The 12,713-nt window shown below is 44.3% G+C and overlaps 1 protein-coding gene across 10 annotated transcripts in view; it reads left to right on the forward strand.

Annotated features, from left to right (window-relative positions):
- Positions 1 to 12,713, forward strand: part of MAP4K4 (mitogen-activated protein kinase kinase kinase kinase 4) — a 168,826-nt gene that overhangs the window by 77,109 nt on the left and 79,004 nt on the right. For all 10 annotated transcript variants that reach the window (XM_054824401.1, XM_054824392.1, XM_054824428.1 and 7 more), the window contains exon 3: positions 1,703 to 1,759. In XM_054824401.1, coding sequence (XP_054680376.1) covers positions 1,703 to 1,759 — 57 coding nt within the window. The remainder of the gene's footprint in view (positions 1 to 1,702; positions 1,760 to 12,713) is intronic.

Here is a 12,713-nt window from a genome sequence, read left to right on the forward strand (position 1 = left end):
GAGACCAAGCTGTAAAAAGAAATGCATGCAATAAAGAGAGTTTACACAGCCGACAGAAACCCGAGTACAGTAATTTATTTATAGAAAGCATGTGGATTGGTTAATAAGGGGAAAGCACAGCACAATAAGAGTTGTGAAAGAAGGCGGAGGCTGCGAATTCTGCAGCGTTTCGTCCTTTCTAATGCACCAGCAATGCCTGGCCATTACCTCCATGGAGGGCATCATAAGGTGTGAAGGGGTCAGGGTTTCTCCAAAGAGACTAGTGGTTTGGGGTGCTTCAGTTCTGGGGTGCCAGTCTCGAAAGAATCTGTAAAAAGATTAAGAAGTTAATCCAGGAAAAAAAAATACTCTATCGATGTCCATCGGCTCTAGTGGATGCTATGTATAGGTTTCTGCCTAGGAAACTTAGAAATTGTTGAGGAGAAAGTTAAAGGAACTGTGAATTTAGTGAAATGTTTTGTTGTGTTTTTATCATTATTTGTGATAAAAGTAAAGTGTAGTGGGCATACCTCTTGCTGGAGAGCTTGACTGATTCAGAGAAGAACCTTTGGGGATGATGCTTAAGAAAGGCATTGGGAGACTGGGCTGTTTGACTGGAAGTCTTGGGGCAGACCACTGGGTGTTAAGTGGAGAGTTGGAAAACACTAATACCAGGACCATTTCTAAGTGCCTGTTTAGAAAAAAAAAAACAGATCAGCTCATTGATATGGCCCCACCTCCTGTAAAAATATACTTGAGAGGAAAAAAAAAAGGTTTTTGTCAGAAGTCAGCTGAGGCGATAGAGCCCAGCACGGCCAGAGGGGCCCGTGGCGCTGCCTGCCTCCCAGCCGCGCGATCGCCTCCTGCCAGCTCTGGTTCTGCTCTGACTGCCGAGCAAACCAGTTTAATTTCCTGATCTGCAATCCCCCGCCCCACCCTGCAGTTTGCTTTTTCTGTGTTAACTTTCTGCCATTTTAGTGATCTCAATCAGCTTATCATATGATCCGATGAGTGCCAGAACGAGCTCAGTGCTCCTGGGAGAAATATATGTGACAGGAGGCTGGAGGGAGGCAGGGGAAGGAAGGGTAGGAGCTCCCCGCCGCAGGAGCTGGGATCTATTAATTCAGCTCCAGCTGTACTGAGAAACCGAACCCTTATGGTGGCGTAGCTGATGGGAGACGACGTCTTGTTCTTGTCTAGCTGTCGTGAGACACGCAAAGAGAGCTATTGCAGGTCTGATGCATCACTTGAAGAAACCTCACTTTTTTTTACTGGTGAATACCAAAACAAAGAGAAATGTCCATTTGCAACCCCCTAAGCGTGCTTACATTTACCCAGTAAAATATCACCCAGGTACCAGGCACTGGTGCGTGGAAATAAAATATGCAATACGTAGAGTTTAAATGTTCTGGCATGTTAATAAACTATCGGTACTGACTATGAGCTTTGCTAAAGTAAACATAAAGGAACCTGTGAATGTAATCTGTCTGTGCTTAATCTTGATAATCATCCTTTTAATGTGGAGAAAAATAAATGGGTTCTAAGATTTGTGTAAGAACATTTTGAAGAGAAACTGTTGGGGTTTTTTTAGCCATCTGAAATATTTGTTGGTTTTTTCATATGAAGTATCAGAAGGGTCCAGTAGATTTGGGGAATGCTTTTCTCTGTGTGTGCTGAAGGGATGGGTGAGACACTGGTGCTGACGGTTCTCTCTCTTCTTCAGGGTCGACATGTCAAAACAGGACAACTGGCAGCCATCAAAGTCATGGATGTTACCGAGGTGAGTAGAGGAACATTCTGCTTTATTAGCAATACGGGTAAAATTTAATTATGAGAGAGGGCATATGGCTTACCCCGTATTTATGTTGAAGGGCATGGTCCTTGCACGTGATCGTTAGCTTTCTGTTTGCAGGACCTGACCCCTCGAGCCCATCTGCCCTTCATGAGATTTCTGTGTGCTTGTGTGCAGGGGCCTCTGGCCTTCAGAAGTTGCTTTAGCTGGTCCCCGGACATATGAGCACGTGTAGCCCTCCCTTATCAGAAATTTCTTAGAAGAGAGGAAGAAAGTCAGATTCCCCGCTTCCACTTTTTTATATTAAATGTAACATCTTGCTTTTACCAAAAAAGAAGGTGAGGAGGCTGCTTGAGGTAGAGGACAGTAGTTTCCCTGGTACATTTGCAGCCTAAAAAGGGTATACGTTTATTCGAAGGAAATGGGTCCAATAAAGTTCCCAGAAGCCTGAAAGCAGAAACATCTGCAGGAATGATGAGCAGATTGCTGGCAGAATTCAGCAGTGTCAAGTAGTAGTTGTAACTGACCCAGGGGATTTACTGTGGAGTTTTAGATGGAAAGACTGGAAATTAACCCAGCCAAAGAAATAAAAAATATGTGCCCATATTTGAATCTTTATATGTCTTGCAGTTTATGCTGTTCAAAAAGCAATCAGTTTAAATTAAGTCTTCAAAACAGATCAGGAAAAGCATGGATTTTCCCCTCTTGATTCCATTTGTGTTTTATAGTTGCATCTGCAAATTAACACAACAGCTTCAGATTTAAAATCGAATGAGATCCTCCTGTGTGTAATGCTTGACTGATACTGCACTTCTGAAGAGAGGTTATGCCTCTTCAAACCAAGTGTCTTATTTTTCTGAACTCCTCAACCTCATATAGGTATTAGGGGAAAAATTACGTCAGCGCATGTGCATTGTACAGAGCAGGGGGTCTTTGGCAAGATGGTTATATTAAACAAAACTCCTGCAAGGGTGTTGCTGCAAAATGCTTTATATTTTAGTGCGTGTATAGGCGCCAACAAGTAAAAATGGCCTTGGATACAAGCTCCTGGCAAGTGGCTGGGGTGTAATGGGTAAACAGGCAGGAGGAGGGGGGGAAAACAAGAAGGCAGGGTTAGGTCAACTGATAGGACTTCAGTCCTATCTCTGCATCTCCTTGTGATTGATGGGCAGTGTGACTGCTGCTCTCTAACTTAAGCTGTTGTGTCTGCCAAGAGCTAGACATTCTTACTTTGTAAGATGGCCTGATAAAAATCAATTTTCAGTTGGAGATTTTCAAAGGCTGCCTTCATAAGAAGGCAGCGCTCTTTTGCTGCAGTTAACAAGCAGACAAACCAGAGAAGAGTAAAGGTGTGTTGACACGCAGTGAATGTTCTCTGCACAGCAAACGTTTCCATTTGTGCAGCGGTTTTACACAGGGCAGCTCGCTGGACTGTGCACAACGAAGGCTTCTTCCATAACGTTAAGATTGGCTGTGCTGCACACTCCCTCTGTTTTTAATAGCATGTATTAATCACAAACAGTTGTAAAGGAGAGGTTGCACAGCAGAAGGAAAACAATTGAAAAATGCTGTCTATGGTATGGCTGAGCTCATGTTGCGGGAGATGGCTTATGTTTTGAAACTTTCTGTAATTTTTGGCTGGTTTTGAAAAGCTAGTTGTATATTGGCTCAATCTATCTTTTATCTCACAAGTTCATGCTTTTTTAGGGGATGAAGGGCAGTCAGAGGGAGGAGTTTGGAGATGTTAGCCCCATGCAGCTTAAAAGTGTTGTCGTTCCTACCAGTGGAGCTCATGTGGTTTTGCTTCAAAGTAATGAGCCTGCGGAGGCTAAAAATGTGGTGTAAACTCTTCCAAGTCGTGCTAAGTCAGCTCCACTTTTTAATACCAGGCGTGGATGATACTGTTGCTAACACCAGGCATGGGTGATACTGTTCAATGCACCATTTTCTCAGTGGCAGATGTGGCCGTAGGATATTCCTGTCCACTCTTGCTCGCTGGTTCCTTGCCTGTCTCCGAACACTTGTGCCAGCACAACTGCCCCGGGGCCAGATGGTGACCTGGATCAGTGAACAAGCCCCGGTTCCATGTTAAAAATACCCTCGCTCCTCTCTTTCCCCTGGTTATTTATAACCTGGATCGGTTCGTTGATCTAGTTTAGCACATGGTATTACAAGCAGTTGTGCTGTCACTATGAAGAAGGTGGCATGAGACTGGAGAAGAGCTGCCTACGGCCATGGGGGAGAAGGGACAGTGGCTCAAGTTGACGTTGCTGCCAGAGATGGCCATATCATCAAGCCATGGCTTCAGTTCCTCGAGGGATGGTTTCATGAACACCTCCTTTTGCTGGCGGACTGTGCAGCTCCATCCTGGTTCTAGCTCACTGCGGCTTATGGGAACGGTGGGAGGAGAGAAGATGGGGACAGAGGGGGCAGTGACTGCCGCCCCCAGCACTGCCCCGACAGAAATGCCGAAGAAGCCACAGCCTCAAATTTACCTCCCCTGCCTACTTCAAGAGCTACAGTTAGATGAACTGCTCTTGTAGGCTAATGGTAACTGTGTCCATGCCCAGGAAGGAGGCTTGAGTGGCAACTTCTACAAAACTGAAATTGTGATTTTTATTTTTTTTTTATGAACCTCTAGGTGATTTGTGCTTCTGTGCATGTTTTACTGGCAGTGTTATGCCTTTCTGCTTAAACAGAAGTCATGCCATAGAGGATATCTGATTATTTTGTCTAACCTGCGTTGAGAACAGCCACAAGACTTTCTTTCTTCTGGGATACCTCTGATCCAGTGCTTGCTTTGCCAAATGCTTAACAAATTAGAAAGCCTGATGTGTTGGCACACTCTGTGGGCACACCCCAAATGTTCAGTTTTCAAGGCCTCGATTCTGCAATTCACCCATTGCTCAGGATCAGCGAGGTTACATCAGTTGTGGCCTGTAAAGCTTTGATCACCCGAATGGGAGGGATGTCGAAGTCGGAGCGAAGGCTTTCCGTAAAAAGTTTTGGTTGGCATGAAGAAAATGAGGTAGTTTAACCTCCAACTAGAGACGTTGGAAGAAACATTACAGCTCTCTAATGTACATGGTGCTGTGGAAATACTCTTCATCCTTCTCAGCTTTTCTTGTGGTTTTCTCTTCAGATTTTAATTTTGAAAAGAATGGTGGTAAGGATGAGAAAAGAGGAGGTGGGCTGAAGATATCATCTTGATCTTTGAATATATTATGACTAGTTAGTACTGCTGCCTGAAACGTTGGGGGGGTGTTGATGTGCATAAAACTTTCCTGTCTTTTCCACTTTCCTCCTCTCTAAACAAATTATGAAAAGATCTAGAAGATTGTATGGATCTTTATAGACCTTTAGATCTACAGCACTAAAGCAAGCACTAAAGGATCTGTAAGATCTAAAGATCTATAAGTCTTCCTACAGAATGGTGCATATGTAGGTCCTATTTTCACTTTCTGAGGGTGAAGCTAGAGTGCATGTAGGGTGAAAAAAATTCACTGGAGTGTAGAACAAATAAAAACAAAACCCCACCAGTCCTCATCAGTTTAAAGCTATTCTGTTGTTGGAATGAGCCCAATGACCGTAAAAGGGGAACAATACGAGCTATCAGCATATACACGCTTTAAACAATATTTTCCAAAATGTACATATGTAGACTGAATCTCAGGCTGCATGCGTGTTGTGGGGGGAGGCATTATTCGAGAGATTCCTATAGTCTGTCTTTAATCTTTTTATTGTAGGGTCCCAGTTCCTTTGGGGGCATTGGTTTAGAGAAGGTGAAGTTCGGTCCATGTTGACTCCTTCCACTCACTGACCGTGCTGTTAGGTTTCCGTGAGCTCCTTGCTGCATGCTGGTGTGCAGCACTGTAGGGTACCAAGTGAGCCGTGACCAATGTTTATCAGATGCAACACAAGTACGCTGTAAGATTTGGCAGTCACCGTTTAGTTGGAAGAATCCATTTTCTTGTGAAGCAAATATTTAAAACCTTAGCAAAGCTTACTTGGCAAATCTGCCTGCATCTAAGCTGTTAACTTGCATTACACCTTAAACAGGCGGCTTGACTCTGCTTAACTCTTTTGGAAGCTTTCTTTGCAGCTGCACGGTTGTTTCCAGTGTCACTCCTGTGTTCCCCTTCCAGCGATGATTTTCTCTTTGAAAGGTTTAGTAACTGATTTTGAGGGAAAAACACAATCGCTTCTTTTCTGTTTGGTATAACCCCTGACGCTGCTGCTTCTTCCTCCTACCTCTTCCCACACATGCTCTTGGCATCCCTTGGGAAAGTTTTCCGCATGCCTTTTTAATAGCAGTATTTCTCAGCTCTTGTGCCCAGTGTTTCATGACTTGTCCAGTCTAGTTTGTGTAAAATTATGCTAAGTAAACAACTGGATACTGTATCCTGCTGATTTATGAAAGAAGTTGGATTGCTTTTAGTGCTTGCCTGTCTTGCCCTTTCTGTACGTGCTCTGCAGAAAAATTAACAACCCCAAACCAAAACCTCCAGGCCTGCAGAGAAACGTGGCGCATCTCCTGTACCTAGACAGGAAAGGTTACCCAAATTATTCATTGCCATCTTCCTGACTCTGCTGACTGCTTTTTTGTGTTGTAGTAGGCAAGTCACTTTGATTCTTGTGAGCCTATATGTTATGGCCTACGTGGTGTTATAAACTGCGATCATGCGGATGATCTATCTGTCGTCTGTAAGACATCCAAAGAGCAGTCTGCAGAAAGACTGCAGATAAATATAAATGTGTGTGTACCCACACATGCAGGCAGACAAAATGAGGGGATAACAAAAGTAATAACCACTAAAAGTTTGCCCTAACTTTCATGCAGTCTTTTTTCCCCCCAAATATAATGTGTAGATTTTGATCTGTTTGGAGGGAAAAAAAAAAGTAAAAAAAAAAAAAAAGTTGACGTCTCATTGTAGCAGACTGGGAAATGCAGATCTTCACAGCACTGTGGAACAGAACTGGGGCAAGCCAGTCTGAAGAAGCTGAATTTGGGCTGGCCTTTTAGTGTGGAGACATGAGTGTACTGCTTTACCTGGCTTAGTGCAGCTGCCTACCAAATCCCTTATATACCAGTCCATGGCAGTACTTACTGCTAAGTTAGCCAAAGCAAACCTGAAGCCAGTAGAGTTAGTAGAAGCCTTTGCCGCACTTCTTGATATGAATTGGGGAAAATGGATCAAGGCAAGTACTGGCACCTTGCTTGCTTGTCCCTCAAAGGTGAGGTTGCTTACTACTAGTCTGTACAAAATTTTGCAGTCTTTAGTTAAACAGTTACCTGGCAAAACAAAGAATCGTTCTGTGGAAAAGGAATAAATAGGAAAGGTATTTACAATGTGGACAGCCCTGCTGTCCAGTCTGTCCTGAAGTTGATTAACCTCTGATCTCTTCCAGGAATTAGGTCAAAAAAAAAAAAAAAAAAAAAGCTGCTGGGAACTTTCTATTACAGTTCAGAGGGAAACAGAGCTGGACAGTGGTCTCTTGAGCTGTAACGTCTATTTTGGGAGGAGGTCAAAAATTGCTACAGTAGTCTTGCAGCCAGCGGGGCAGCCTTTTTTGAGCTGCAGAGCATTTGTATAATTGACTGTTTCCCTCCTTAATTTGAGATCCCACACCTACTTCTACTGCATGCCCTCGCCCAGCCGCTTGGCACAGTTCTTCCCCCGGCTTTACCACAGCCCTGATGCCGGGAGGCTCAGCCCTGCAGTGCTGGCTGACGTCTGCGTGGGACCGGGCTCTGCTGCAGCCCCCCTCAGCTCCCATTTCTCTGCAAAACCCCCATTCGGGTCAGGTAGAGGTGGTCCTGTCCATCCTCAGGGTGAGGGCTGTGCACAGGGCCTTGCAGGGGGGCTCGGGGTGTCAGACATGTCACAACACCTCCATCCTTGGGTGGCAGAGCAGACGGAGTAGAGCGACATTTAACTCCGGAGAGCCTTTTGTCCTTACAGTCATACAAGGTGCTATGACTTTATCTCCCAGCAAGGCAAATACTTCTAACACCCGGCTTGAGTCAGGTCTGTGATTTTTGGACGTGATCCAAGAAACTTTCGTGGAGCAATGCTGGCACCAGTTTGTATAAATGGCAAACTTTCACTTTTCATCTGAGTCCTGGGGTGGTTAGCAAGACTGTCGGGCTGGAGGAGATTACTTGGGAAGGGGAGGGCATCAGGTTTGATGCGGCTGCAAGAGGGAGGTTGAATAGGGAGCTCCACGTGCAGTTTGACATCAGGGCAGAAAGCCATGGCTGTTACCAAGCAGCTTGGGAAATTAATTATACACATCACGGATTGACTGGAGAGAACTGGTGTCGAGCACCAAGGCTCTGGGTTGCTGTGACCCAGCAAAGAGCAACTTCACACTGATACTGTTTGGTTGGGGGAAAAATTGGTAATGATGAGAGGAAAAAATGAGATGTAAAACATTCATACATGCTTGTTTCTCTATCTGCTTTTTTCAGCATACAGTTTCTTCTTAGTGCAAAATTTCCACCTGAGTGGAAGACTGTTTGCATGCACAGCCTATTGTCAGTTGTCCTTGTGGGTGTACCTCTCTCTATATTTTAACATGCTTGTTTTGGAACATGACTGTTTCAAGGCTAGAAGAAACAGATGTTTTCCTTTTGCCATGAAGATCCTTGAGGGCACCATTGCTATCTCACCAGCATCTATTATCTGTCAACAGCAAAAGAGCTTTGACTGTGAAGGCTTTGTGGTGCTCACTTAGTAGTATTCCTGTTGCATGGCTTTTCAGCTGAGGCTGGGAGATGGCTTTGTACTCAAGGTTGATCGTGGATCACTGTGTTAGGAAAGTGCAAGGAAAGCTGTGCTGCCTCTGCCTTCTCCTCATCTGTATGCTTATGTCAGGTCTGTTGTGCAATGTTTTTGTCCTGTCTAGCAGAAAAGGTTTTGCCAGTGCTCTGTAAATTGTAATGTAGTTTAGATTACACAAACTGAATTTATGAACACATAAAGGAAACGTCACTATACTTCGGAGCACTGAAGAATCTCTTTGTTTTAGGGAGGCAGCTTTAAAATTTTCCCTACCTGGCTGTAAGAGAACCAGGTACTACTCTGCTGTAGCACAACAGATGGTGCTCAGGATCTACTCCTCAGCTGTGGCTCTGAGATCAGTTATTGCTCGTCAGTATGTGAGAGCACGTGTTTAGCACTGGAGCACAATGGAAACTAAATGGCTGTGTAGGCTACAGCTGACTTCCAGTGGTGAAAAGGCAGGAGTGCATTGTTAAGATTTCTCTGCAAGTCTTGATCTCTTTGGACAAGTCTGGACTTTTTCCTTAAAAATTTCTTTCCTCTGGTCTGTTGGTGCGACTGCATTGACACACTCAGAAGGAAAGGATAAGTCATCTAAGTGAACTACTGATGTCTGTTACCGTCGTAATGAGTAGGGATGGGTGCTTGAAATCCAACTTTTGGACACTGTTTATCAGTCCAAGTGGGCAATACTCATGCATTTAACTGTTATCCTGTGCCCATTTTTCTTCAGTCCTTAGGCTTGGTGCCTGCAATCATCTGGAGACCTGCTGTTAGCATTGACGAGGAAGTCACTAATGACAATGTGATTTCATACATATACAAATGACTGCTAGCATTTATCTGCTTTAGGGAAATCTGGACCCTAATACCAGCAGTGGTAAAGGCTCAGTGTGGGTAGTGTGCGGGTGCTTTCACAATTGTGATGTTTAATCTACCGGTCATACCTGCACTGACATGAATTTGAGCAATAATAGCCTGCGCAAGTTCTAGTGATGGAGCATTTCCCCTGAGCCGAGGGAAGCGTTCGTGCAGGTGGCCTCGACGTGGGGGTTTCACCGCTGCCTTTCCGACCGCCACACTCTGTTTGTTCGAGCTGTCTGAGGAGATTTGAGTTCTGATGGGAAACAGAAATGGTTTGTATGCAGATGATAGCAAAAAGTACAGGGTTGCATTTTGTAGCATTTCTGTCAGACACACAGCACAGCTCAGTTTACCTCCAGTGAATCAGACGTATCATCTGCTCAAGGAAAACAAGGCAACCCTGTCAATACAGTGTTAGAGCATGTGTGCTCTTGCCAGTTGGGGCAGAGTAAAACCAACGATGGTTGTGATAGAGCACCGTGCTATCATTTTAGCAACTATCTAGGCTGAACCCGGGTCTGCGGCATATTCCTCCTGCCTGAATAGGCAACCAAGAGATCCCAGGTGCAGTATGAGCTGCTGTCTTTCAGAGGTGCACTTTAAAATCTGGCTTGGGCATTAGGATCAAAGACAGGAAAATTAATTTTCTGTTTATGTTAGAGGGGATATATATGCTTGAAACGTAATCTTTCTTGACTGTGTTTAATTGTAGTTTCACAAACTGCACCTTGCCTGCAAGCTCCTCCTGGTTTTTGCTGCGACATTCCATATTTTTATCTTGATTTCCTAAGGAAATGAGGCTTCTCAGTGATAGTGCATGTGTCCTGCCTTCTTTTCCACCAAACATCTTTTGGATCTGCTGGCCAACTTCAGCCAATTTAATGAGGAGGAGAAAGATACAAGTCCCAACAAGTTATGTGAAAACTGGCAGGCTGTGCGGAGAAGGGAGAGGCTGAAATTTATAGCCTCTGCTTTGGGAATGGTAGGCAAGACCTTAGCCACTGTCCATTATCAGTCAGCTGGCCACTGTTCTGCAGTAAATCAGGAGGGGGAAGCAGATTACTTTTTTTCCCCTGCTGTTTATTTAGAAAGAAAGAAAGAAAGTTCTGATGCTTGACTTTCAAGTGAGTGCTGCAGCTACAAGAATGTGTGCAGGGTAGCACATGAGAACTACTTTTAAGCATTTTAAAATCTCCCTCTGGTTCTTTCTTTAGTTTACAGGTCCACAAATAGTATTGTACATTTAAGATTATCCTGCATGGTCTCTCTCCCCCTTTTTCTCTTTCTTAACATATGCATATGTATATATAAATATAAAATAGCAATGCTGTTCTCCAACATTTAATGAGACAAAAATGCTTGCTCTAAGTCCCTCGACAGTGCTCCTTTTGCAAGACACAGTTTGAGTGATTGCGTTGGGAGTTGTTGGCTAAAACACAGTCTTAAAGCCCAGCTCCTAAGTCTAGAGATTATGGCAGCAAGTGCTAATGCTCAAGGACCTGGGAATTCATGGTACTCTAAGCTGACTTGTAACCACGATGAATGCTCCCCTTGTGCCTCAAAGGAAAACGTTCTCCCCCTGTGCCCAGTCTCTTAAATATGCACTGGGAAGCACTCGATTCAGCTAGGTGTTAAAAGAGCCTTGAAGATGCTGTGCAAGCTAGTTTAGTTGATCAATGTAGGAGAAGATGCTGTTTGTCTCCTGAGCCTAGAAGCATCTCAAGTCCTTTCCAGCAAGGGGCCTGTGTACATTCTTCTAGATCGGTTTAATCCAGAGGGATTAAAGCCCACTGAGTGTGCTTTCTCTGGCAGAGAACATTTTCTGCTGCTAAATAAAAGTGCAAAGGTGTTGTCACGAAATTGCAAAGATTGGTGTTTCATAATAAGCACATGGTTTAGTTTTGCTCTCCTGTCCTTGCTGTCTCTCTTAGCAAGACCCTGCTTCAAGCATGATTAGACCGATGGGAGTCTGGCCAAGGAGACATCTTTTTGTTCTGATCATTCCCTGTTCATTTTTTTCATGTCAGGCTTTATTTCTCAAATGTTTTGATCTAAAAGGTGTGTCTGTGAGAAGTGAGCTAGTTAGCAGAAGCAGCTGCTGTTCCTGTATGGAGAGCAAGCACATTGGTGGTGTGTTTTGCCTCACGTCCACCAGCTAAGATGGTAGTTTCTTTACCCAGCACACCACGCCACTGGTGCAAAAGCTGTGGTGTGCTCTCTTTTGCACCTAGTTCTGCAGGATGAAGGGGGGCCTTCACCAGCGTCCCTCTCTCTGCCTAGTGGAGGGGTCAATTCCAGAAATGAACTTTCAGTTTTTTGCATGTCGGTTGGTGTATGAGGTGCTTCTGCAGTGTTTCACTAGAGCAGGGCTATTTTCCATTCTAGTTCCTTCTTCCTGAACTGAATTTTAGCATTTGATGCTAGAGCTGGTAAGAACTAAGTGGAAATCGTAGTGTAAATGCAGTGGCCCATGGACCTTCAGGTAGCTGTTACTGGCCTGGCAAAGCACCTTGGCTCTGCGTGCAAGAGCAAGAAAGGAGAGTGTCCATGATTCCTGAAAATCATTTTCTTACGTGGAATATTTTACCAAATGGAAATGTAATCGGGCAAACAGACCACAGGCAGCAGGGAGCGCGAGCATCCCCGTGGCTGGCTGCTTGGCTCCCCCTCTGCTAACCTGTCCTGCCGGCCAGGGCTGCGGGCGGCCAGGCAGCCGTGAGTCACTGCTGTGGAAACAGTGATGCAAAGGCAGCACCATTAAGGAGGGGTTTATTTGTCTTTGGCATATTTTACCTCAGCAGCTTTTTCTCTAGCATTTATTGGTGTTTCCTCTCTTTGAGCCTGTGAGACAAACCCTGTTTTTATGAGTTAGTTGTTTTTCACTCTGAATTTTTTTCTTTTTGCTTCTTTTGCTATGGCCCTTTGCAAAAATTTGTTTATAATTGACTCGAGGCTTTACATTTAAAATGCTACAGTTGCACCCATTTATAGATCAGAAGGGGCTACATCGTCAAACAAGTCTCCACTCAAATTCAACTTCCTGAAGGTGATGTCAGTTCCTATTTCAGAATTGCTGCTGGTCCTCAATTCTGGTGAAAAGTTTGGGAAATGTACCTTGCCTAGTCTTAATTTGCAACACAAATTGTTAAGAGTTTGCACTGTTCTTGTAAAAATGGATGGATCAGCATGTAAATGCAAACTCATTCTCTTTCCCATGCTTACAAATGTAAACAAACAAACACTCATGTAAATTCAGGAAAGGATTTCTCACACTGGCGGGAAAGAAAGGAGGA

Source organism: Grus americana, chromosome 1 (assembly GCF_028858705.1).
Source record: "Grus americana isolate bGruAme1 chromosome 1, bGruAme1.mat, whole genome shotgun sequence".
Classification (NCBI taxonomy): Eukaryota; Metazoa; Chordata; class Aves; order Gruiformes; family Gruidae; genus Grus; species Grus americana.